General features: G+C 47.9%; 2 protein-coding genes across 3 annotated transcripts in view; one reads left to right on the top strand and one right to left on the bottom strand.

Moving 5' to 3' along the window:
• Positions 1 to 1844: 1844 nt before the first annotated feature.
• Positions 1845 to 12941, top strand: NCF2 (neutrophil cytosolic factor 2). Its single transcript, XM_009275838.2, has 15 exons — positions 1845 to 2018; positions 2518 to 2600; positions 2935 to 3043; positions 3270 to 3404; positions 3770 to 3877; positions 4860 to 4919; positions 6309 to 6352; positions 6569 to 6710; positions 7013 to 7075; positions 7465 to 7543; positions 9219 to 9262; positions 10003 to 10154; positions 10235 to 10346; positions 10595 to 10757; positions 12697 to 12941. The coding sequence occupies exons 1-15, from the start codon at positions 1845 to 1847 to the stop codon at positions 12792 to 12794; spliced, it is 1566 nt and encodes a 521-aa protein (XP_009274113.1). The 3' UTR covers positions 12795 to 12941.
• A 1309-nt stretch (positions 12942 to 14250) lies between these two features.
• SMG7 (SMG7, nonsense mediated mRNA decay factor) overlaps positions 14251 to 26653 on the bottom strand; it is a 47290-nt gene continuing 34887 nt past the window's right edge. The window contains exons 16-25 of one of the 2 annotated variants that reach the window (XM_019471167.1): positions 26118 to 26262; positions 24745 to 24885; positions 24497 to 24627; positions 23379 to 23744; positions 21686 to 21835; positions 19461 to 19541; positions 18688 to 18847; positions 17142 to 17312; positions 16892 to 17043; positions 14251 to 16381 (exon numbers count right to left, since the gene is read on the bottom strand). In XM_019471167.1, coding sequence (XP_019326712.1) covers positions 16268 to 16381; positions 16892 to 17043; positions 17142 to 17312; positions 18688 to 18847; positions 19461 to 19541; positions 21686 to 21835; positions 23379 to 23744; positions 24497 to 24627; positions 24745 to 24885; positions 26118 to 26262 — 1611 coding nt within the window. In that variant the 3' untranslated portion in view covers positions 14251 to 16267. Of the gene's footprint in view, positions 16382 to 16891; positions 17044 to 17141; positions 17313 to 18687; positions 18848 to 19460; positions 19542 to 21685; positions 21836 to 23378; positions 23745 to 24496; positions 24886 to 26117; positions 26263 to 26653 lie in introns of both variants that reach the window. The other variant, XM_009275839.2, reaches the window with a different exon arrangement.

The following is a 26653-nucleotide window of genomic DNA, read 5'->3' on the forward strand; positions in this document are numbered from 1 at the left end:
AATGACTGCTGCACCTTAGCTGGATTTTGGGCATTTCTACGTATTTCTTACCCGTCTCTTGGCGATCTGCATTTGTGCTGGATTCCAAGAATATCCCATGGGAGATGTCACCATCTCTGTTACTCACTTCCTCTTGGACATTATCATAGAAGAAACAAGTTTGCCCACTAAATCAACTTGGTAAGAGAAAAGGGAACAAGAGACTCACTAGAAGGGGTGTGTTTATCATAGCTTTGAAATTGCTTGAATGTTACATTAAAAATAACCAAGCAGAAGGATAGCTGCTGTGAGCATTTGCTGTGCTTGCATTTTTCAGATACCATCTTTCTGTGAAACGCAAGAAAAAAAACCCAACGCTTGTCACAGGGGTGATCTCACATCTTCCTCCAGCTCCCCTTGTACTGGTTTTGGGATAAACCTGACCCAGCAGTGCACCAATTCAGATAATTAAACGATCAGAAAATGATCCCTACAATAAGGTGAACCATTTCCTGCTAGATGGGCTCTCCCATTCCTCACAGGAATGAGAAAAGGCTGAGGGGTGTTTTCACGCTCACCATGTTGTTATTCCCACCCCTCTCCTTCAGCATCACTTCAGCTGGTTGCATTTCCCTCTGCTTTTCTGGAGGTCTCCTCCATGCTCCCATAGGAAGCCCATGGGAGCCGGCTGGGCGCAGAGGGATGCTGAGGGCACGCTTACAACTGGAGAACCAAAGAGAGCCCCAGGTTCAGGGATGTGCTCGGTCCTCCTTTTGATTAAAATCTAAGTCATTGCTGTTCAGCAGCTCAGGTTTCTTCCCAAGCAGAAGTCAAACAAAAATCTCCTCCACAGTCTCCCTCCTGTTGTTGGCATTATGTAATTTGCTGGCGAAGTTTGAGTAAATGCACAAGGGCCAAGTCTTGCTGACATATGTTAAGCTCTTCTTACAAAATATGCATCGCATCACTGGTAGATGTGGCAGAGGCAAAGTACTTCCAAAACTACTCAGAAACCACGTGTGGAGCACCAGCTCCAAACCTTCTGAATCAGCAGGTCAGGCCCCTGCCGTCACTGCCTTTGCTGCTGCCACATGCTCAGCATCCCCCTGTCCTCCCAGCAGCGCTCCAGAGCCAGGTTACACACTGTTGGCCATGAAACACCTCGACAGAAGTGATGTTGGGCTGAGCATGAGTTACCACCACTGCTGAGGCTCAGTGCAGCACGGCCGCTGCCCCCCAAAGCTGCCTGCATCCTCAGGCAGCTCTGCACACCCCCAGCAGCAGAGCTCCTCACTGGGGCAAGGTGGTGGGGGACAGGCAGGGCAAAAGGTTTCCCAGGCTGTGCCTTGGGCTGTACTTTGCCTTCCCGCTTAGGTGGGCAGGCAGGACAGCCCCAGCCCAGCTGCAGGCAGCCGTGCCTGCCAGGAAATGCCTGCAGGAACCATTTAGCAACCACCTCCATCGAGAACCATGCTTCAGAAGGCACAAGGGGCTCAGCTGCAGCGCTCGCCCTGTGGCTTTGCAACCTTAAATTTGACCTGATCAACCACCCAGCTGACAAAACCCATGGCTTTTCATGAAAAACCCCGAGAAGCAAAACCCAAAGAGGTGAGGAGCGGCTGCCGGAGAGGACCTTGAGTGCAACCTGTGGCAGCTCGCCGTGGAAATCTGCTGTGGCGGAGGCAGCCTCTGCCCCACTTCCCCATCCCGGGGCCACGTTTCACTGACGCGAGTGAGGCCACTTCCTGCCAGATTTGCAACACGGGCAGTGGGGAAGGCAGAAGCACAAGCAGAAGAGAGCTAAAGAGAGGTCGAGCAGCACCACAAGGAAGGACGAGGAGAGGGGCGAGACCCACGACGCAGCCATGTCCCTGGTGGAGATGATCCGGCTGTGGGAAAAAGGGGTGTGCGCGGCAGATGGGAAGGAGTGGAAGGCAGCCCTGGATGCCTTCACAGCCGTCCAGAACCCCCCTGCCAAAATCTGCTTTAACATCGGCTGCATCTACCTTGTTCTGGGGAAGCTGGCCAAGGCGGAGGAGGTAAGGTACAGCCCTTACAGTCACTACCCTGCTTGCAGGCACCGGCGAGTTTGCACACAGACCTGCCAGACAGATGGACATGGTGGGAAAGGGAGGAATTAAGGGCCACAGTCTGACTAAGGGAAGGATTCGGGGCCTTTTAAAGCTGGGATGAAGTGTGACACCCCTGGGCTCTTCCTGCTGAACCTGTTTTCTCGGTGAATCAGAGGCGAAGCAGCAGAAGAGGTGCACGTCTTGCTACTTGCACTTTCTCCCTCCCCAAACTGACCACAGGGCACTAAGCTGCCGAGTGAGCAGTGACAGATGGTTCCAGCTCAAAAAAATTAGGAGCCTGGTATAGGCTCCACCACCCAGTGCCCAAAGCTGTAGGGAGACACAGCCCACAGCCCAGCTTGGGCCCCTTGGCTAAAGTAGGACAGGTATAACCGCTCTACACCCTCAGTTTTTTCAAGGTCTTCCCTTTTCACCCCCTTTTTGCCCCACTCCTACCTCCATGCAGGCATTCACCCGGAGCATCGGCTGCGACAAGCACCTGGCGGTGGCTTATTTCCAGCGGGGGACCGTGTTTTACCAGAGGCAGAAGTGAGTGGAGGGCTTTAACGTCTTGGTTTTGCCACTTGCAGAGATGCCAGCCTTTGGCTGAGGACAGCCCCAGGCAGGTTGATACCCCAGGGGCCAAATTGCAACCCCTCAAGGTAAAACAGGCTCCTGTTCATCAGCAGTGCAGTCTTGGGATTAACACCAGCCTTGGAGCATCTCTTCTCCCCCTGGGGTGTCCGAAAACACTACAAGGAGATAGGAGAGACCCAGCTAAACTCAAACAAGTTTAACTAAAGATTTAGAGGCACCTGCGAGGGGTACCAGGTGGCCAAAGTGTCACCACGAGGTGGTGACGCCCTTGTCCTCTGCTCCACAGCCATGAAAAGGCCATCAAGGATTTCAAAGAGGCGCTGGCCCAGCTGCGAGGCAATCAGCTCATCGACTACAAGATCCTGGGGCTGCGGTACAGGCTCTTTGCTTGTGAGGTGAGAAAGACTTGACCGGCAGTTTTGATCCCAAAGGGTTTTTCACCATCTCAAGAAATCTAAGGAGGACACAGCCAACCTCTCTTCATGCCTTGCAAAAAAGCAAGCAAGCTGGCACAGTGCTCTGTGCGGTGCCACCACCCTGCTGTCCTCTCCTTCACCGTGCTCCTGGCAAGTGTCTGGCTGCTCTTAAGAGCTCATTTCCTTGCTCCCATCCCTCTGGCAGATACTCTATAACATCGCACTGGTGTACGCCACGATGGAGGACTGGAAGAAAGCTGAGGAGCAGCTGACACTGGCCATGAGCATGAAGAGCGAGCCCCAGCACAACAAGATCGAGAGGGCGATGGAAGCCATCCTGGTAAGGAGGAGCAGGTCTTACAGCTGCTGGGTTTGCTGACAGCAGTCCCACAGGGAGAAAAATCCCAGTAACAGAGAAACCACCTTTTAGCCATGGCTTTAGCAGAGCAGGAGAAAAACACAGCGGGCTGAGCAAAACATGGGTGTCGTACTGAGACACAAGTTGGTGGGAAGAGCTTTGGGTCACTGGGGAGGCAGGAATGGGAATACTGGGTTAAATGGACCATGTCAGGGCTGGGGTCGGGCTGTCACGGTGGTGTTTTGACTTTATGGAGCAAGACCTTAATCCCAGAGGTAGAAGGAAGAGGACATTAAGCAGTCCCTGCTCTCACCTCTGAAGACCGCTATGACTTCTCTGTGCTACAGAAGCAGAAGCTCTATGAGCTGGTGGCCATTCCTGCAGGGAAACTGTTTAGACCAAACGAAAAGCAAGTGGCTCAGCTGGAGAAGAAGGACTACTTGGGAAAAGCTATGGTAAGAAAGAAATGTCTTATTTATTCAGGCCAAGCCTGTGGGTTGAAGAGAGCTGCTGACCACCCTCTCACCACCCCTCTGAGCTGCTATCTGCTGCCTGGTGGGCAGCCAGAGATACAGAGCTGGTCCATGCTTCAGGGATCCCCCCGGGTGTGGAGGGAGGGATGGCACGTAGGGGTCTCTTGGGGAACAGGGAGTCTGCAGGAACAGAGGAGCTAAAAGCACGTTTCTGCAGAGCATGGCCTATTTTCAGTTTCTCTGTTTAGTGTGACATGAGGGACATCAGTCAGCAATGAGCTGGAAAGATCCCACTGGAGCTTCAACTCAAGCCAAGATCCTTTCAGGGAGGGGAAAAGAAGCTATTTAAAATCTGACACCCACAAATGATCTCCAGTTCTTCCCCTGCTCCATTTGAAAGGGGCTTTTCAGCTCAGATAAGTGAGCGAGCTTTCCCCCATGAGTGTGCAAAATCCAAGCGCTGGGATGCCGCCCTTGGGCTCAGGTCCTGGGAGGCAGTGCTCTGCCAGAAAGCGACCCATCGGCTTTGCAGGCACTGGGGAATCGGTTGACTGAGAGCCAAGCAGCTCCTCAGGTGTCAGGTGCCAGAAACTTGCACACAAACATTTATGAACTTTCTAAATGATGTTTAAAGTTGCCTATAGGAGGTAAGGGCTTGAGTTGGACTCTTTGACTCCCTTCAACATTTGTGATTAAAATATAAAGGGAAACTTTTAGGTTATAGTGACTCTAACTGCAGTAATGGTGAGGCTAAGAGCTGAGACCTTGCCACAGCTGAGAGGTGAGTTTTGGTGTCAGAAGCACTCAGCCTGTAGTCAAAGATGCTTAGCCTAAAATCACAGCGCCTCTTGAACCTGAAGCATCCTGAGGAGCTTGGCTTGGCTAACAGCAAAGGAGAAGGGTGGACACCAGAGGTCTGAGAGAGGTCTACAAGCACCAAGTCACTGCCTGTCTTTGGCTCTAGGTGGTGGCATCCGTGGTGGACAAGGACGATTTTTCAGGATTTGCTCCACTCCAACCACAGGTAAGGCACCACCGATGAACAGCATCCCTGGCAAAAGTTCAGGAGGACGTGGGGATGTGTATCATCCCACAGCATGCTCTGTTCACAGTGGGGAGCTGGGGAGCGAACAGCAGCATCACCACCATGAACTTTCTGCTACTGCCACGGGGCGGAGGCGGACACTGCCCCCACATCTCAGCTGCTCTCTCCGTCATCGGAGAGTGTAGCCCAAACCCACCTACGTTTGTGGTTGAGGTTAACCCGGTTCCCTGAACAGGGAAGTAGCAGCCTGGCGGCACATCCTCTCGAGGGCTCTGGTTCACAGTGGGGAGCGAACAGCAGCATCACCACCATGAACTTTCTGCTACTGCCACGGGGCGGAGGCGGACACTGCCCCCACATCTCAGCTGCTCTCTCCGTCATCGGAGAGTGTAGCCCAAACCCACCTACGTTTGTGGTTGAGGTTAACCCGGTTCCCTGAACAGGGAAGTAGCAGCCTGGCGGCACATCCTCTGCCCCCGCCATTGCTGTGGGCCAACAGCTTTTGGAAGAGAGTCGTTTTAGACCCTCCCCGTAAGATCCACTGGGTTCATCTGTCTCAGCTCAAGCCATCAGAGAAGCAAGAGCAGTTTTGCTTTCATTCTCCATCTTTCTCCCAGTTCCCGAAGCCCTTTGCATTTTCATTGCCATTTTCCTGATGATGTAGCAGCATCTTTCCATCTCTGAAGGGACCCGAGAGTTTTTACAGGAGCTTTTCAAGAGGATACGGGGAAGCGCAACTGCTATAGCCTACAGCACCGTTAAGCAAGATAAAATACACTCTTCTCAGTGCAACCAAGTGTTGACACCTCGCTGCAGGAGTCAGGACTATTTCAAGTAGCTTCTTCAGAGGGTTGATAAATCCACCAGAGACCTTGAATTACTTAGGCAGGAGAGACCATAAAGCACCACAACAGCAGCTGGGGATTTTGCAAGCACGATAATGGGAAGATATGGGGAAGCACAACTTACTGCTTAAACTAGCTGATCTCAAATCCATGATCTCAACCCTCTGTGAGCTGAAACCAGAATCACAAGTGAAAACAGGATTGTGCCTCTGAAAACCAACTGCAGGTGGAAGAATTTGGAAACTGCTCATTTGAAGGAGCAAAGCCAGTGATATTCCTCACAGCACAAAAGGCAGTTGCTTTACGCATCAGGGTGGCAGAGAGCCGAAAACCTACTGCAGCCAGCTGCAAAGCAGCAAAAGCCTCCCTTTAGGTTCAAATCATCTGACCCAACACAAGCCCAGGAAGGAAGGAACCGTGTAGGGGTGATGGCAGGCGTGGTAGAAGGCTGCAGGACATTTCTGCAAAGCAACTGAAATCCTCCAGATTACTGATAATTTTCTGTTTGTCGTCTTGTTGGCAGGCCTCTGGTCCTCCACCCAGGCCCAAGACCCCAGAAATCCTCAGGTAAGTTGGATGAAGGATGGACAATGCTGCTAACCCTTGCAGCCAGGTCCAACCTCATCCTTCACCATTGCAGCTGAGTGTCCACCCGGCATCCTAAACTCAGGGGACGTGGGGAAGGGACCGTAGAAAAAAGGAGACAGAGGTCTGGGTTCCTCCTACAAAGTAAAACAATGATATCGCCCACCTTCCTGACCCAGCTGCTGCTCCCACACCCAGGGCCCTTGAAGGGCAGCCGCACCGCATCCTGTACGAGTTCATCCCCGAGACTGCCGAGGAGCTGCAGGTCCTGCCGGGAAACATTGTCTTTGTCCTGAAAAAAGAGAAGGACAACTGGGCTACGGTGATGTTCAACGGAAAGGTACCAGGGGCTTGGCAGGAGGGGGCAGACAATGGGGTGGATGCTGTGAGGTTCTGCAGAGGACTTAGAGAGCAAAGCCTTGCCATCAGCAACTAAATTAGTTTCTGACTTAAGTCCCTTATGTCCACCCTGGCTTAGGCCACAGGGTTCAGTGAAACCCACCCAACTTGCAGCAACTAACCTTCGAGCCTCAGGGACTGTCCTGGATTCAGGGCAGGGCAAGGACAAGCTCAGCTGCGTCCATCCAGCAGCGGGTTGCCTCCTTGCCAAGGAATCCCCACTCTTCTCTCCTTCCCCCACAGAAAGGGATCGTCCCCTGCAACTACCTCGAGCCCGTGGAGCTCCAGAACAAGCTGCGCATCCAGGTGAGGAGGCCCAGGAGGAGATGGTGTCCTGGGGAGGGCAGATGCCCACGTTAACCCACCACCTATTCTGAGCCTTCCAGCAGGACCCATACCTGCAACTCCCCCCCCCCCTCGTAATGCTGGGGTTGGTTCTTCTGGATCATGGTCACCTTAACATGAGCTCAAAGACCTGCAAAATCTGGGCAGATGGTGTGCCGATGGCCCCCAGGTGGTGGGTTGGCAATGCTGGGGAGATGAAGGGGTAGCGAAGTCACCCCTCCCCAGTTCAAGACCCCAAACAGACCTTGGAAAAACAGTGGGTTGGAGGGGAGGCTCCACGAGGCGTCAGCGCCCCAGCTCCCTTAGGAAGGGTGGGATTGACAGCACTACCTTCTTCCCATCCGGCACAGGAAGAAATCCCTCTTGAAGCCGAGATCTCAGAGCCACCCAACTCCACCGCTCCAGAAAAGTCACGGCGGCCAGCACCAGGTCAGTGAGGGGAGCTGAAGGGATGGGGGTGCTTTAGGGGCAAAACCTGGGCAGCAGGTTTGAGACAGTCTCCTCGGTGCCGTGTCCTCACGCTTTGAGACCAGAGCTGGGGCTCACCTCCATCTCGTTCCCAGGCCCATTTGCAGTCAAGGATGGAGAGGCATTAAAGCAGGAGGCAGAGATGGCAACTGCAGTGCTGAGGACGGAGTAAAATAGAGCATGTGGGTCCCTGAGGAAAGCAAGTCCCTCCGTGCTCTTAATTAGCACAGCAACTAATGGGAAAAAGGGCCTGGGGATAGGAACAGGGCAAGTGACCCAGCTTGTCCAAGTCTTGGAGTAGAAGATTCCTTACAGACTTCTCCTTAGAGCAGGGCACCCGCGATGGTTTCAGTGCTGCTCTGAGCTGGGCTAGGTTTAAAGGAGCTGCAGTTGCCCTGGGAAGGGGATTCCTGGCCGATGCTACCCCGTGTCCCAGGCCTGGGGCAGGGATGGTAGCACCAGGGCCACCACACCGCCCCCAGCTCAGTTGGTTCAGGATGCTGGGAAGCTGAAACAGGGCGCTGCCACCTGCAGTCACACTGCTGCAGGAGTGCTCAGGTACACGGTCCAAAATTGCAGTTTAAAGCTGGGGAGTGATTGTGTTTCAGCAAGCTGAAACAAAGAGCTTGGAAGAAGCATTGTGAGTTGCCCTCTCTAGAAAATGTCACGCAGTGCTTGGAGGTAGGAGCCTGTGGCTGAGCTGTGTACTCCAAATCGCTGCAGGAAAAACCCATTTGGGGTAGAAAATATCACCGTGCAGAGACTGTACCACACGGCTGTTAACCTGCTGCAGTTTATTCTGGCTATCGATAGCCAACCTGCCAAAAAAAATAGGAATATGTGGACAAGCAATTGCCAAGCCTCCTGCTCTGAGGCGGGCCTGAGCCAGTCAATGGTGGGGAAAGGTGGACCTAAAGTCTACTACTGACAGGACAGGGCTCGTGTCCCAAGCAGAGCAGCCTCATAGGCAGTCCAGTGGTAAAGTTGATAGCGAAGATGGCTGTGGCTCATGGGAGTTAAGGGCAAACATCTCAGTGACCCAACAACCTCAGAGAGCATCTTTATGGCACCAAAAGCCATCGCAGATCTAGCAGTGGGACTGCATTCAAGAGTGTAGGTCTGTCTCTTTCCGTAACAAGCACAGTCATGTCAAAGCACTGACAAAACGTAGAGCAGATCCTTGTGAAGGGACGTCAACAAACCCACATCAAATCACCCTACCTGGAGGTCTGAATTTAGCTTTACAACCCCAGTGAAGGACAAGGACTGCCTCCGGTTTTCAGCGTGGACCTGGGGAGATCAGAAGAGCAGAGACACTAGAACCAGCAGCTCATGTATTTTTTTTTTTTTAAATCCACCCAGGAAAGCCATCCCACCCCTAAAGCTCCTGTCCCTATAAGAGGGAAGGCACAGAGCCCAAACCTCTGCTTGGTGGTTATATCTAAATCTTACGGATGAATCTCATCGCAGCTGATGCTGCATCCATTCAAGAGACCACAACTGGCTCCAGGGTTGGTTGCTGCAGATAATGATGGGTGTCAAGGAAAAGGGCTGCAGATCTGAATGTGTATTTAAGCACAGAGTAGCAATGCTTACCCCATCCCACTTGCTGGGCCATCTCTTTCTTCCTCCACAGACTATGCTCCTGCTACTGCAACGCAGCCAAGAGAAGCAGCCAAGGTAACATCTCGTGAATGCAGATCCCGAGGTCCATGTTACAAATCCATATTTATTGCACACTGAAAGGTGCTGGCATGCCCAGCAAGCACCACGGCCCTGGAAGTGCTTCAGGTTTTCATGATTCAGGAGCTTCTCCAAAGCATAACGACAGGGCTAGGGGCCAGCAGGTCATCAGGACCCAACTGGGTGACTAAGGCTGCTTTTTGGGAGGTCTCCTGCAGGTCCGCTCCCCACCGGACCCATGGCTGTTGGCAGAGCCCTTGTACAACTTGTGGCACTTGAGAAGGGAGAAATAGGAGAGAGCTTGGCTGTAATGCACATGCTCTTGGGCAGGGTCAGCGCATCAGAAGATCACAATGGGGAGAGAGATGGGAAAACACAACAATCCCAACTCAAAAAAAAATGAGGGGGTTTGGGGTGGACACACCTCAAATTTGGTCACCCAAAAGCCACAATTTGGTTGCTAAATGCCTAATCTATTACTGTGCTCTCTCCTGGGACAAGACCAGGGCTGCCAACCAGCCACACGTCCAACCATAGCTTGAGTGGCATGACCACTGACCTGCCCCAAGAGAAGTGCCAAAGGCTGCACATGCTAGCAGAGATGTTTCCCTGACCAGCAGCCAGGTGATGCCCCACAGCTCAGATTCGACTCAGGCGACTGCAGTTTTCATGTCCCAGTCCCTCTCCCTGCCCCCACCAAGTTACACAAACTCTCACATCCAGTTTACCACCCGCAGCAGGCCGAAGCAGCTGTCTCCAGCCCCCACATCCTCAAGGTGCATTACAAATACACGGTCGCCCTGCAAGTCGAGCCAGGCCTTTCCTACACAGAGCTCCTGGACCTGGTTTGCAAGAAACTAGAGCTCCTGCCTGAGCACACGCAGCTGAGGTGAGGCGCTGCCCACTGTGGGCAGCAGGAGCTGTGTTTTCAGGGCTCCCACCCTCACCCCATGTCCTCTGTGCACCGAGGTACAAGCCTGCGGAGAGCCAAGCGCTGGTGACTCTGAGCATGGAGAACCTGGAGGCAGCTTGGAGCCAGAGCAAGGACAACTGTCTGACAGTCTGGTGTGACATCAGAGAGGTCAGTGACAGCTAGCAGTAGCAATCACCTCTTCTGCCCACTCCCGGCAAGGAACCTGAGCAGATGTTACCTTTGCTTTTCTTGCCGCGAGTGCAGGCTTGTGGCTTTCAAAGCAAGCCAGCAACCTCTTGAAAGGCAGAGGAGGAAAGAGCGGGCGAAGAGGAGAAACAAAGCTTGTCTCTCTTACCCTGGTACAAAGAAAAAGGAGATGCCAAAAGGTGTCCTTACTGGCTTATTTCCTGCCCTAGGGAGAGGGGGTTTTATCGGACAACAAACCAGAGAAGTCGCTGCAGGAGGCAACACTGGAGGAGACGGGACCAACCCAAGTTGTAGCGCAGTACAATTATGAAGCCACCCAGCCTGAAGACCTGGAGTTTCAGGCAGGAGATGTGATACTTGTTTTATCCAAAGGTAATTGTGCTCCTTCTGCAACAGGGGAGGAGAGGGACCTCCCAGCTCTGGTGAGAGCATGGGTCTGACCTTGGGATGCCAAGCGCCTGCAGCAGCTGCTGCTCAGTTCAGTGGAAGTTGTGGGTTCCCAACATCTGCCAGTCAGGCCAAAAACTCTCAGGTATTTGGTCAAGACACTGGACGCATGTTCTTCAGTGGAGCCTACAAGCTTCACTAGGGACTTTGATCTCTTTTCCCAAATCCTCCAGTCCTCCAAAGCAAACTGTTGCATGCTGGGGACCTGCAGAGCAACAGCGTGGCTCAGGCAGCCTTCACTGATAACAAACTTCTCCTCCTGCAAGTTGCAGTTTGCCACCTTTAGATGGAAAACAGGCTGCTCAGATTTCTGCCGCAGAGCACTTCTGAGAAAGCTTGCATTGAATGCAAACACTTTACAAGACAGGTTAGAAAAGAAGCTTGCAGAGATTGCATGAGCATGAGGCGGCAGCTGGAAGCCAGGGGAAAGGACAACCTAAGGACACATAGTAAGAGTTGCTTTCCTTCACATCACTAAGAGCTGTGTCACCGAGCTTCCAGTTTCCAGATTCACGAGGCAAATTTGGTCCATCCCCATGAAGCACAAAAAACAAAAAATCCAACCTACTGAGGTGTTTCCAGCCTCTGCTTTGCATGCTCCTGACTAAGCACAGGGTTTTCAGCTTTCCAGCCAGTTCTCTGGAGCCACAAGACAAGCAGGACCCAACATCTGTAAGATTGCTTTCAACAAGTGCGTTCTTTCACCGCAACTGCCTTGTGTGCTGTAGCACAGGCAGAGCTCCTCCAGCTCTACCATGGGCTTCCCACCCAAGTCTCAGTGTTATATATACTTCTTCCAACATATTTTCATCACACCCCTGTTTCTGCCACCCCCTTCCCCAAACAGTTTCAAGACGGGAGTTTCACTTGAGCTGTGTTTAACTTTACTGATCACAGTTTATTTTTCTAAAGGAGATGCCTCATCCTGGCTGCCGCCCCCACAATGGGAGAATGCTCTTACTCCCATTCCCCTCACCTGGCACCTTTTTCTGGCTGCTTTTCTTTTCAAGGGTACAATCTTCCATTAGCCTCAATCCTCTTTAATATAGTCTTTAGTGCTTCTACGAGAATTGAGGCTTAAATACAGACTAAATCTCAGCAAGATCTAGTACATGTTTTTCAGTTGGATCCTTTCAAGTCTGTGCAGCACACACAGGAGGGAGGACAAATTATGACAGTTTGCTGTATGTAGCTCTATCGCTAATTTGTGCTGGCTGGCAGGCTTCGGTAGCGGTACACAAGTGATCATAGTACCCCCTCCATTGCTGTACATTTGCGCCATACAACATTGACGACCCACACACACCCCAAAATCCTACTCCCCCCTTCACTGCTGAGCTAAATATTTCCCATTAAAAAGTTGGTTCTCACCTCATTTTGCTCCCCACAGCAAGAGTTTTCATTGCTCCTAAGCTTTACTCAACCCAGGGTAGCAGAGGCTTTTGGGTTTTGTTTCGGGGTGGTTTTTTTTTTTTCGTATGAACATGGAACAGCAGGTGAAAATACACTTTAGTTGGCATCTTGAAGAGGACAGTCCATCTCGGATCATTTCCTCGCTCTCCACACTCACTTTGTTTCCATGGTCTTCTATTCAAGGCAGTTTCTAAGTCCCTTGGTCTCTGTTGATCTACTTTTCCCACCTTCATTTGGCAGTGCATTCCTTCTTACAACTTTGCTCTCTACCTCATTCCTCCTCAGCCCCTTTCCTCCACATTCCTCTCTCTACTAGGCTTTAGCATGGCTAAAAGGTTTATCAGCAGAAAACCTTAAAATGGTGATCTTGGGCCTGTCTGTAGCACGTGGAGGTTATTATGCTCCTGTATGTCCCTAGGGTGACAAAAACCATGCTGACTTTATCTTCCAGTGAATGAAGACTGGTTAGAAGGCCAGTGCAATGGGAAGATAGGCATCTTCCCATCCGCTTTCGTTCAAAAGTCTAACACTGAAGACCCGGAGATGTGATTTCAGAAGAGCTTAAAGTCGTGGACGTGGAAAGAAATTAAGAATTCAACTGTTGCGATTAAGAAGTTTTCATATTAATCACTGCATCTGAAAGTGAACTTTAAATATTATTGCTACTTGTACTAAAAGCTTTATTTTTTATTTTACCTTTTGCATTGTTCTCTAAAACAGATACTTATTAAAAAGTTGCTAATTGTCTTCCTGTTAGGACTACATTCAGTCCTAAAAACTGTGCTTACCAAGAGACTTGCTCTATCCCACCTGCCCTATCTTTAACAAAGCTTTTATACAGACATGCCAACAGCTGGGAAAACCCACGAGAGGGTGGTGCCACTTGCATTTACTGCCCTGCCAACAGATCCAGAAGAGGAACTGGCGTTCAGGAAGCTACAGACCAGGAAAGGCTGAACTTCTGACAGCATTTGCTTCCTTAAAACACTACTGCCAACCCCAAGAGCTTAAGAGACACCGTGCAGCCTCACCCTACTCCACTTGACAATTCACTTCAAACCACAGTGATTTAAAACCCCTCACCAATAAAAGTATACAGATTTTTTTCACCTTTGGGAGCCATATCTCAAAGCTTTTTCTCAGCAGTCAGAAGGGACAGTAACTTAGAAAGACACTGCCTGGAGTCTCAGCAGGTCATACAGCAGCGAAGTTGTCCCCTTTATAAAAGCCTACACAACTTTGATGCCCTCTTCCCTATCCAAGAGGCTTGCCCCCCTCTGCCCTGGGCACTACTGTCACAGTATTTCACCTTCCCCGGCTGCTGACAGCTGGTCCTTCTGGCATTTTAAAATCGTCTACCCTGCCCCATCCTCAAAACATGCAAGCTGTAGATACAGCCAGCCACCTACAGCATTGGGAGCGCTTTGCTTCGAAGGTGCTAAGAGCAGTGGTTTCTCCACTTCGGATCTTATCACACAAGTTCTGGACAACCCTGCTGTCCCAATAACCTACATATCATTTATTTTTAAAGGAACTTATTCTGAAGAGTTGCCTGGATACAACGAACACCTGTCGTTTCAAAAACAGAACATCTCTGTAGTTTTCTTTGACACATTTGGAAGTATGCTGTTTAAAAACTGGCTGCAAACAGCCAACATCCTGATCTGCAGGCAGGTCAATGGCAGAAGGATCTGTGTCCTCCAACTCCTAGTGCCTGTGCTCTACTGGGTTCAGCCTGCAACTGAAGAAGAGCTTTGCAAGCTACTCCCGTCCCAGATTTTTGGTTCGGTACGTAAACCGCATTGCACACAGGTAACACAAAACCACAATCCAATTATCCGCACTGAGCCCAAGCCAGAATCTGTGATTTATTTAGTTCTCTTTCAAATAGGGAAAAAAAAAAAATCAACTTCAAACCTTCTTCTGACTTCTCCAGAAAAATAACGCGTTTTTAAAAGCCTGAGCCAAGTTACACAGGAAATAAACGCTACACACAGACCTGGATGGAGAGAACATGGTTTAATTAAAGGCAAAGCTGATTTCAGCAGCTGCAGCTCTTGCACAGACAGACAAAAAACACAAAAAAAGCTTACGACACAAACCAGTTTCTGTTGGGGGCCCCTTCCCTTGCTCCCCCAGGCATCGGAGGGCGGGAGGGGAGTCCCAGCCAAGAGTCAGACGCATTCCCGAGGCCGGATGCTCATGCACAAGTGGAACAGTGCGGCTGGGACCCTGGCACTGCCGGGAGCGAGATGGCGAACCTGGTTAGCTTGTCTAGGGTGCACAAGTCAGTGACGGTTCAAACACTGGAATGTCGCAGCTGCCTGGGTGCACAGCTCGATACACAAACCGGGAGGGCTGGAGGGAAGTACAGAGGGGTTTGGTTCATATTACCACTGGGTGGAAACTTCACTTTTTGGACTTTTTAAAGGAAATACAGCTTCGAGATGCAACAAAGAACAGTGATGTTGCTAAGGTGGAGATCGTGGGGGAGTTGCTCATACCCCTGGAGAGGTATCGTGTCTCCTCCGTCTTCCCTTTTTGTATTCTTTGGGGCTGCCCAGACTCCAGTGTCACTTCGGCTCCTGCATGTGCTTTGCTCTGCAGCTGGCTTCCAGCTCAGAGATCCTGAATCATCACACAAACCCCTACTGCTAAACACAGCAAATGGACATTGTTTCCGTAACTTCCCTGGGAAACCTAGCAAAAATGCTGTCTTTTTCTTTAACGAAGCTTCCAGTCTTCCTTTCCCCTAATAAATAGCAAATAAAACGTTTTCCTTTTCCCTTCTGCACCTTTTCACCTATGAACAGCACTATGCTTTCTTCCGTGTGTGGGTTACACACGTGTGTCCACGGGTGCCTTCAATTTCATTCTGAAAGTTTGGGGCTGCAGCTGGGGGCATGGGGGGGATGGGTTTCTGCGGAGCTGATGTGTGCCTGCAGGGGTGCGTACACTCCACACTGTCCAGGCCGACTGTCGGCTTTACCCAGCCCTGCTGGACCCCTGATTATTTTCTGTGAGATGTCGCACGTTGGTAATGAAACTACTAGCGTCCAGCGAAGATGGGAGGATGGAGAGAGAAAGGAAAAAAAAACCCAAACCAAAAACCATTGAAAGCTTTCTACCTACCTATTAAAATGAGTCAGACTGTGAATGCACAGACTAGCCTGCCCTTTGTGGGGCTAGCCACTATGCTACAGTAAAATGTACAGGAATCAAACATTAATTTAAAACCCCATAGCAGTTAACTGGCTTGTCCAGCAGAGTGCTGCAATGCCCCACATCACCGATTATAGCTCAAACACCTACTGAGAGGAGGGCATTTCATGCTGGAGTCTCTAACCCACCCATGGGCTGGCCAAAGCCTTTGGGTGAAAGGTGAAGCGGTGTCAAGTGCCAGACTCTCCTTCATGAAACTCCTTCGCTAGCCCAGGAGATAGAGCCCCACCTCGCCACCAACCACCTCTGACCGGAGCAGCAACTGGGGCTTTCATTGCTACACACTGACTACGAAGCACGTCTGTGTACGGAAGAATTCAGTGTGATCTTACTACTGAGATAGTAATAAAGATGTTTAGGAGTAATTTCAACTACATTCTCAGTCAGCAAAGCAATCATTAATGGATTCCTATTTTATCTCCCCAAGGAGAAGAAAAGGATTGAGAAGTTCTCATTGGCTTCTCCCATCTGCCCTTCATTCTCAGCTTTTACTTCCCATGTGGCTGGGGACATGCACGATGGAGAAGGTGGGAGGCGGTGATATCGGGTTACTGAGTGAGACAAACAGCAGTTCCTCTCTCCCTCCAGAGGGCCCGGGGATGGGAGAGTTCCTGATGTTGTTTTCTTGCACTGCAGACATTTTGTGCACACTCAGTGAGTTGGTGGAGCACTTACGCCCTCCTGACAGCAAGGAACAGAAGAGAGGGCTGCCACCTGCACAGGACTGTGTGAGCCAGTCCTGCAAACCCAACATGCCATGGTTTATGGAGCCTTCATTTGCAAGGGTTGCCACCTCTGTCTCAATGCGGCGGGTTCATGGTGCCTTGTCCGCGTTGCTGCTTCTGCTTCTGCTGCATTAACAGCTGCTCCAGGGCTGAGGGTCCAGGGTGCATCATGGAACTGGACCAGATGGACTAAAAACAAACAGCCAACGCTAGCACCTCCTTGCGTTAGACAGCCCCCCCCCGCCCTTACAGATGAGAAAGCAGAGACAGTTTTCTATATTCTCCCTCTTCTCTATCACTCATACCTGGCTTATCATGAAAGTTATCCAGACTTCAAAGAAGGCCTTCTAAAGAGAGGCTCCCTGGAAGAAGCTTATCCTCCTCCAGAATCCTCATTACCATAAAAATTCATCCCACATTAATGATTACTAATTTTAGACTAGTCAAAGCACATGTTATAATTTCTTCCAGCCTGGTCTTGTTCCACAAAATATTCTAGAACAGCAAGAACTGGAAAACTGTGACATCTTCCAGCACTGGTCACACCTCCCACATTGCCTGCATAAGTGAACCTGCAGGAAAAACCTTTGGTTTCTGACACTGAACTCTTGACACCTGCAATAGGCTAACACCCATCACCGGATCTCCTGGCCCCATAGACAAGCACCCATTCCTCAGCACAGCTTCAGTCAAACATACCTTCAGGCTCTCCATAAGCACAGCTGAGGAGTCCTCCATAGCGGGAGGGCCTTGGGCTGCCCAGGTGCCACTGGGAGCACTGGACTGGTGCCAGCTGCTCTCCGAAGATGACGATGTTGCTGGGAGGTAGTCCAGACCAAACCCTCCCATTGCTAAAATGGGAGAAAGACAAGTTCAAAGGAACATAGCAAAACCACTGCAAAAAAACACCATCAACTGGCTTCACGCAAGCCTGGAACCCAGCACTTGCCTGGCTTATCTGTTTTCCAGCGGTCTGCGACTCTCCTGTCTCTGTTGTCTGGAGTCCCAATAGGTCCGAAGTTGGAGAAGGGAACAGAATTGTGGTTATGGGTTGGAGGGGAGCTTGGCAAGCTGCTGGGGTTGGAGGAGTGAGGAGACTGGCTGGCTGGTGTCGAATGATCTAGTGATTACAAGGCAAGAGGAAAGAGGTCAACAGAAACGGCAGGAGCCTCCCGATTTTGAATTTCTTAGTGTTGCTGCAAATTCTGCCATCAGCAAGTTTCCTCCAATGCTGAAGGTCAGTTTTTATTCCCTCCATTACACGAGTGTAATGAAAATTCCTAAGTTCCGAGTGAAAATTTTTGTGCATATACAAGAACAGAATGACTGTGTTTAATACATACATGTGCTTACCAGAAAAACCAAAAACCAGGAAACCTCAAAAGGGCTGGCTAGCCAAAGCGAGCTTTCCCCATGTTTCTTGAAGAACTTTTCTCAAACTAAAAAAAAAAATCTGCCTCCAAGCTTGACAAACCAATTAAAAAAAAAAAAAAGAGACATTAGACCTTGAGGAGTTTGCAGGTTTACAACTCAAACTCCGAAGTCTGTGAATGTTTCATACTTCTATGAGTCTTAAAGCAATTCAGATCGGAACCCAGTACCGAGCAAAAGAGGAGAGCAAGCATGGAAAAGTCTATCTGCAGGCAAGAGAGAACAATGCCTGAAGACAACACAGCATAGCAGGGTAGCAGGAGACTATGCTGTCTTGAATGAAGAGGTGAAGGGAGAGAAAGCTGAAACCACGTGAGCCATAAATCCTGCTAGAATAAAAGCACTTTGCAACTCCTTCCACTTCACCCACAATGGTTATTACTCGTTGGTTGCAAAAGTCTCAGTGCAACCAAAAATCTCATTCAGTGCAGATGTTATTTAAAATCCACTCATTTCTTAGATTCAACTAATTCCTCCCCTCACGCTCTTCTGGATTTTTAGTGAGAATAAAATCATGACATAATAGTTATATTTTATGCCTTTAGAGATAATTACTAGGAAAAAGCTGGTTTGCTTTGTAGGCTGCTTAACAGTAAAAAAACAAAAAAAACCACCAAAAAAACCAAACCCCACTGTCATATTTTCCTCCACACTCTTCAGTCATATAGTTTCTTTCTCTTTCAAATATCTACATTATGAAATCCAGTTCTTCCTGCTTTTTCCAAATAAGCAACGCTGAAAGTATACGGATGTTTGAGTTAAAGCCCTATTCCCAAATGCTTGTCAGGAATCTAAGTTAAAGAGGTTTCAGGATTTAACACCTCCTACAACTTTTACCCTGCTCAACTACTTCAGTTAAAAACCAGGTTCTTATGCTATATTAGTTACAGAATTCCCTCATATTTCTGAGGATATATAAAGAAAAACAAACAGAAACCTTCAGACACCTTGTCAAGCATTTTTTTTTTTTTTTAATTTCCAGTTACATTTAACTTGCAGTAGGTTCAGAATTAACTGAAATCCTCTTGAATCACTAGACGCGAGAAAAACCATGCCAGGATTACCTGAGCTGGCTGGAAGGGATGGAGACCACGGAGTCCCTTCAAAGAGAGAGTATAGTGAAGTCTCCTGATGGGCAACTGAAGGGGTGACTTCTGTTTTTGTGCTGGTATTCATGTTTTTCCCATATACCTCATTGAACATGCTGTTATTTGGATATCTTTCCTGCAAAAAAATGAATGTAAGAGTTTAGGTATTGGATTTATTTCAAACACTGAGACTGTACAAAGGAAACAATTATAGATAAAAATATTTTCCCAACTCCTTTTTCACTCCCCAGCCCCCTCTTCTTTGACCATTTTATTTAACATGAAGTCCATCACATTCTGAATCAGGACAGATTTCTCCTGGCTGGACTGCAAAGCCTTCACAAAATCTTTAAATTCCCAAGTACTCACAAAAATTGTATCAAGACCCTGCTCAGTTCTCTGGAAGAGAACGGGTAATCCATTGCTCAGGAAATAAAAACCTACGCACTGTAACACTTTGAGATGCACCTTTTCAGTCAACTCCACGATTCTACTAAGAGCAAGGGGCCCATGAACTCAGCAAGATTCAACAGTACGTCTGCAGAACTATAGCTAGGGTGAATTTGAGAAGACAACTGATAAAGGCAAAGATAATCTTGCTGATACAGACTGAAATTAGGCACCCATATGAATTTCTTTCAGGTTTTCTATTGGTTTGAACTAAAGGATATCCCCATATTTCTGCCGTGTTACCTAGTTTAATGGCAAGCTCAAACAGCAAAGGGCTGCAGACTCTGGTCCTCACTTACCTGGTTAAGAGAAAAGCCACTGAGGGACAGGAAAGATGACGACTGAGACATCAATTCTGATGGTTTTTCCAGCAGGGACTTCTTCAGAAACCAAAAAGGGAAAAATTGCAGTTAGTGTTCAGTGTAGTGAGCAGGAGAAAAGTATGCTATCAGAAACTGCCATGGTGTTTTTGGTCACATTTAAAACCTTCCCTGTATTTTAGCTCCAGCACCTTGGAGGACAGGGGGAGCAAACTAACAAATGCAGAAAAATCAGTAGTTTCCCTAAGTAACTGTAATTAAGATCTAAAAATCAACAATCACGACAGCTGAGAGTCTCAGGCAAACCCCGCTGCCAGAACAGCTTTTCAAATCATACGTGTAATACTCTGTCCGATACATCTAGGGGGGAGATTCCTGCCAAAAAAACCCTATGGTTGCATAAAACCTCATACAAATGAGACAGGATCCTTCCCAGTGATCAGAGGACTCCTGCAAACATGATTAGACTCTTGTATGTTGCTACCAACAGAATATTTTTCAGTTTTGAGAGCATCCCTGCTGTATAGGCATTCTTAGACAGCAAGAGCAGCCAAGTGCTGTGATTTTTTAATTGGGTTAAACAGTCCAAGTTTCATTTAGCACTCATTTTCATTATAAATAACTGTAGAGAGAAAGAAAAAAAACCCAGATGTTTAAAACAGAGGTTCCAAAACTCCCCTGGGGTTCCATGTTAAGATATTACGGACCGTGACCTTTTCCATCATCTATGCCGCCCCCTCTCATACAGCTGTTATTTGCAGCATAATATTTCTCAGCTTTCTCTTTGGTTCTTACTATGATTAAGCAGTGAAAAATAGCGTCTCTGAAACAAGCCTATTTAGGGAAGAAATAGGATCAGTTATCATCAATACAGAAACCAAAGAAAAATTATAAAGCTCAGCTGGTGGACAAACACACACCACCAAATTTAGGATCAGGATCACCAAGCCATAGAATTAGTGAAGCCGTAACTAAAACTGTGTGTGATCCAAAATGAAAGCTGTAGTCTTTTTCCAAATAAAAGCCCTCTTGCACTCATACCAGCTCAGCATGTCAGATGTTTTTAAATTTATTATTCAAACAACAAAAACCTGAACCCTCTCTCTTTAACATGGTCTCAATATCTGGAATATCTTTGCTTTTATCCTGTAAACCTAAAACAAATAGTCTCATTTTCTTGGCAAGCAGCTCCTAGCTTGTTAGATTTTCAAAGTGACAACTCATTACTTTGAAAGCACATTTTAAAAGGCAGATGAAATTCACACTCTGCATATCCACACAGCTTGCACAGAGAAGAATTTCCTTCCATTTGTCAGCAGACAGCAACAGTAGGAGCTTCAAAGGAAGCTGCTGAAGCAGTAGCTATTAGTTTCTTAGCAAAGGTATCTAATGAGACAGAAATGGGTGTCTATCTTGCTACTGGCTCCTTGGGATGGCATGTACAGTAATTGAGGAATAGACTTAATCAGAGATTTTGAGTAGAGTCACAAATAGCTGCTCTTTGTTACTGCGACTAATGTGAAATAGTAGTATTTAATGAACCTGCTTGTAGCCATACTAGAAAGGCATACTGCATTTTCAGAGGCAATTTACAAATTCAGCAGCTCTGAGACCCTCCAGCTAGTGAACTAGGAAGGTTTTAATACATAAATGTAGGAAAAAAACCCTCAGTCTGTCAAAAATGACTGTATTTCTATAGAAGTTACTGATTATTTAGCCAGTTGCTTGCAATTTTCTTCCAAAGCCATCTTGCTCTTCTACAATTTCTTCTGCATTTAGTAGGGGAGCTTCTCCCTGCCTTTATGGAATTTTTATATGCAGATTATAATAAGCCACACTTGTTCTGATGACTTCCCATAGCTGAATCTGTGTTCCCCCCTGCTCTTATTACTAAGCTCATACAACTGCAGAAGAGCGAGTGCATTAAATGATGCATCAACATCTTTCCTGTGGACTGTACTTACAAAAAACTCCACTGTTACTCTGTTTTCTGAACAAATTAGCAGGCCTGGATTCGGCCCAAGAGCTATACCGTGTGCCTTCAGCTGGTCTGAGCTCTCGTGTGAAGACTAGCTTAAGGGTGAGGCAGGGAAGTGGACAGGAGGGATGGGGGAGAGAAAGGAATTTCACATTTCTTATCATTTCACAGAAGAAAGAGATGCCAGTTAAGAGTGAGAAGCAGCAGTATTACATCAAATACATACAAAGAGGCTTCGTCCAGGAAGAGAGGCGAGAGGCCCCAGCAGAGCTGGGTAAAGATCAGGAGGATTAGAGAAAATCAGCTCTTCCTCCTCCTCCAAGGCAGCCAGACTCTTTAACAGGTCCGGAGGAAGCAGAGGGGAGCTCTTGGGGTCCTAGTGACAGAAATGAGCACAGTGAGACAACAGAAGGCAGAAAGAGGAACAGCAAGAGATGGCGAGGAGGCTAAGCCACAGCAGGATGAGAGAAAATAGCAAGAGGAAGGCAGAAGGTGGCATGCAGAAGTGTGAGGTGAGAAAGTGGTGCAGCAGAAGCGTGTCGAAGTACACAGAGAGAAAACGCTGAGCAGAAAACGTAACTAGCCACGTGACATAATGCGTACTGGGAGGAGTGCCGCACCATCAAAATGATGGGCAGCTAGTTTTAATTAGTGGAGCATGTGCTTCCCATTGCATCCATGCCAAATACTGAACCCGTTTTCACATTCAAGGACAAGGAACACAAAATCTTACAATTATTCTTCTATAGCTGACCTGTGAGTAATTTAGGTTTCAAGTAAAATTACATTTGCATCTTCTTTCCTCCTCTATTTGTGGAGTTTGAATCCCACGAGACTTATTTCCACTGCTAATGGCTGCCACACCAATGTACAGCTGACCAGACCACTGGGCCAAAAAACCCTGCAAAGTGCTCATCAAACTTGACATCTTGACTTTTGTGAGGGATGCTTAAAACACAAGCATCACAGGCACAGTTTCTGTCCGTACTGCACTGTGCTTGCACCAAGATAAGGTTTCCGTTTTAGGGATGAGAACAAGGCTTTGACCCCATCTCCATCTAAAAACCACAACCTGACATCAGGGTAGAGGCAGACTCCTATACATTGTCTGGCTTTTCTCTCTGAAGGATAAGCCAAGTGATCTCAGCTGACCTTCTGAAAATCCTGAGTGCATTTACAGAGGCGCATCTGACCAAAGGTTTAAAGAGCGCTCTGTTTAAGTTTCTTTATAAACATCACCAAAAGCACTCAGAGACAACGCCAGGATTGTTAATAAATAACAAAGATTGCAGGTTTTATAAACAGCAACATGAAGCACTAGTGCATGAACAGAAGCAAAGTATTCCATTAGTGCAACCAAGAGCTAAGGAAGTCATTCAGCTCTCTCACTGCATGGTGGGATTTGCAGGAAAAACAAAATAAAAAAAAAATCCAAGACAAGACTGCTCCTACCATCCTTGATTTCCAGCCTCAATCTGACTATTGCAGCCTCAGCCATTCAACACACTCAAGATACTATATGAGTGTTAAGAGTTCATCTAAAGGGTAATAATTCAACTGCAATTATTTGGATGGCTTTTATGGTTTTCATCAGTTGCCAGACAAGAATTTTCCCCAAAACTATCAGCTGCCATGTTTCTCAACCTGACAGACACAGTGCAGAGATCAATGTCACATCTACACTGATCAAGACTTATACCTACTTGAAACCAATTCTTCAAGAGCCGGATCCCACACACAAGCCAACTAAAATGGAGAATTCATCACTGTTTGCTGGAATCCCATTTACTGATACCCAGCTCCCTACTAAATAAGCTCACATTGGGGCTACAGGGCATTCCTGAAACAGGGAAACTCCTAGAGTTGTCAGGAGTATTAGAGCCTCATTGGTTTTCACCACATATAGCATGGATCTTTACCTCAAAGGTCATCCTGGAGACAGCATCCTGCTCTGGGCGGAAGACTCCTTGCCGTTTTCCCCTGCGGTCCATGTTAGATTGCTGTGCCATCACCCTGTTGTCAGCCATGCCATAGGAAGAGTCCCAGTAATATTCTGGCATCTTGACTTCTGAGGGGTTCTGGTTATATGGCTCCACTGGGAAAGGCTTCATTTTTTTCTCCAGAGGTTGCTGTTGCATCACAGGAGGCTGTAATGACTGTTCAAATAGTTTTAGAGGGTCCTGGGCCTGCAGGTAATAGGACTGCTTTACAGGCATGATCTTCCCCAGTGAGCCTTGGACTTGAGGTGGGTTCCAGAGCTGCTTTGACGAGTCTGTCTGCGGATACTGAGGCAGAATGCATGATTTCACCAGCGGGTAGGAACAATTAATGTTAACTGAATGCCTAACTCAATTCAAACTGTCAGTCTGGCTCAGCTGTGACAGACATTCCACAAACATTCTGATTTGCTATGTTATTCACCAAAATGCAGTCTCGATAGGCATCTAATACTCCCCAGTCAAGCCTTACACCAACAGCCAAGTATAATCCTTACTCTAATCCAGTACCTTGTAAACCCCTTTACTAAGGTACTGAGCCAGCATTTTGCTGCCCTCAACACCAGGAGGGTCTCACCATCAAGTCCAGAGATGCCAGAAGGGAGATTTTCTCCAGCACGATGTGAGCATAAAACTAAGAGCTGTGAGGGAACTGACACTGCAACCAAGTTAGCCAAAAGGAGAGTGCGGGTGAAGGTTCAGACTCAGTCCTCTTTACACACACAAGAAAACTAGAAAGGCCTAAGACAGAAATAACTGATCAGAAAGATCACCTTCATACCTTGTCTACAGACAGAAACACACAGAAAACAGATGACCAGCTTCCCATTCCAGTAGATACCTTCCTCTCAGTTACAGAACCATACATTCATACCCACTAAACGTCAGCTCTTTTTCAAATTTGCCCAGAAGTTCACAGATCAAAATTCCACACTAAGGTCTTTAACGACAGTTTTTAAAAGACAATCCAGGAACGTAAGTCTTGAATGTTGCCATTTATTTTTAAATGAAGCTTAGCACATTGCATTAGTCAAGTTTACCTGCTGGAATCCAGAGTGGTGTGGTGGGCTCTTCCCCAGGCCCTGCACAGCTTTCGTAGGGGACTGTTGCTGCTGTTGCTGGGCCAGAGCTTGGACCTGTAACTGGCTTGCGGACTGTGCTGTTGCCTGAGCTGGTAAAGATGAAAGGGGTTGCTGGGAAGGAGGTGGTGTTTGCTGAGGTCCCTGGGTCATTGGCCCTGGTCCAGAGGGCCGTTGCTGGCTGTAAGGAATGTGGGACTGTTTCCCACCTTGCACCTGGTTTCCTGCAGGTGAGTGAGTTGTGGGCTGGAGGAAGGTTCCTGGGACAGAAACACCACCTGGGAAGGTGTACCCCGTGCTCATGGAGAAAGCCACAGGAGGGGGGACAACGTAGGTTGGAGGTGGAAACCCTGGTAAAGATAAAAATGCACCTTTAATCACAATTTGGCTGAGCAGGTAGCTCCTTCCAGAAAACATTTAGTGGTTTTCTTTTTTTTTTTTTTCCCTTCCTATTTTGCTCATTTAGACCATGAGGACAGGAAACACTAAGTACAGTTTGCATACGTGCACTATAATGTCCTTTCTCACCTTTGCACGTACATGGCTGTGATCACAGGAGGATTCAGTTTGTTCTCGAGTTTTCTTGCAATATTCCAGGCACTGATAACAGTCAGCCAGGACAGTATCTGGGAGAGTAATAGGTTTCCCCTCCACACTCCTCAGTCTCCCTGCCTTTTTTTTTTCCTCACCACCTTTTTCCTTCACCATTCTGGGGTTTTTGATGCTTTAACCCCGAAGTTCGCTCCCCCTCAAACACAAACATTTTCAGGGACTAAACTTCTGGAGAAATGGACAGAAACAATCAATAAGTCTACTGCCTCCTCCCAAAGGATCACCACTCCCTGGATTAATTTAGATAAAGAGACAGATGGTAAGCAAACAAATCCTCATATCCGCAAGATCGATTCCTTTCCTGTAGTTCACACTGAACAGCCAGGTTTGGAAGGCAAGCTTTAATTCTTTGTCTCTCAGGCCAGATTTTATGCTGACTTTGGGACAGGGAAGATGTTCCTCCGTCTTATATTGAGCAACTACACATAATAGCTGCAGGGAAGATACAGCTTCCAGCTATTCTGTGAGCAAACGTGGACAGCAAGGTATGACAGGAACTCTCCACAACAAAATGGGAACACGCAATGCGGCAACAACAGCAAAGATGACCACACAAATTACAGCTTGAAACATGAGCAGCACTACAAAAGAAACTGTGCTTTAAAGAAGCAGTGTGATTGATCTTTTTTAATGGAGTCCTATGCACAGAGAATGCTTCCTCCTGAGCTAGCAGAAGACTTTGTCATATTTTGACTAACTACAGAAACGTGAAGTTCCTTGATCTTGCACCCACTAACCAAGAAGGAAGGTGGCAGATTTCATGACAGACATTGATTCCAAAGCATAAGGAATCTTATTTATCTCATTTCAGTTCTGCTATGCACCTTCTTTGCTACTTTGTAAGATTCTCAACATGAGAATGCATGTTCATTAAAACAGCTCCTACCTTCAGAGGCTGTAACAACCACTATTACATGTTTTTCTTTGCAGTCAACAGTAAATCACACTTCAAAAGAACGACGCAAATTACCTGGCCGGCTAGGAAGGGGAGGGAAGGCTCCTGGGTGATGAATGGGGATGAACTGAGAACTGCTGGCCTGACTTGGAGTCTGAGTTACAGGTGTTTTCCTGGCTTCAGACACCGGAGTCTTCCTCATCTCCGTCTGGGATTTCACCTAATGCAAAAGAAAGTAAGAAGAAATTAGATGACTTTTCCTGTAATTAATAAAAGACATCATGTCTCAAGCCAAAAAATGGAACTCCCAGATTGTCTGAGAGATTATTTTCTTCTGCCTAAGTAACTGGAAGAGGTTTGGAACGCAGGAACCCAGTTCCCTCCTCACTGACCTCAGGCAGGTTACCCTGCCTGTCCTCAAGCACTCGTACCTCACAAAAGCACTCTAAGGATATCTACCAAGAAGACTGCAACAGGCTCCTTCTCCAGCGAGAGAGTGGGAAGCAGACATAATATCCTCAGACCATACAAAGAACTTACCATGCTGCTCACCTGCAGTGCCTTAAAAACAAAACAAAAACTGCAGATGCTATTATGCTTCTAGGGCACTG

The sequence above is a fragment of the Aptenodytes forsteri genome, unplaced genomic scaffold (assembly GCF_000699145.1).
Source record: "Aptenodytes forsteri isolate BGI_AS27 unplaced genomic scaffold, ASM69914v1 Scaffold289, whole genome shotgun sequence".
Taxonomy (NCBI): domain Eukaryota; kingdom Metazoa; phylum Chordata; class Aves; order Sphenisciformes; family Spheniscidae; genus Aptenodytes; species Aptenodytes forsteri.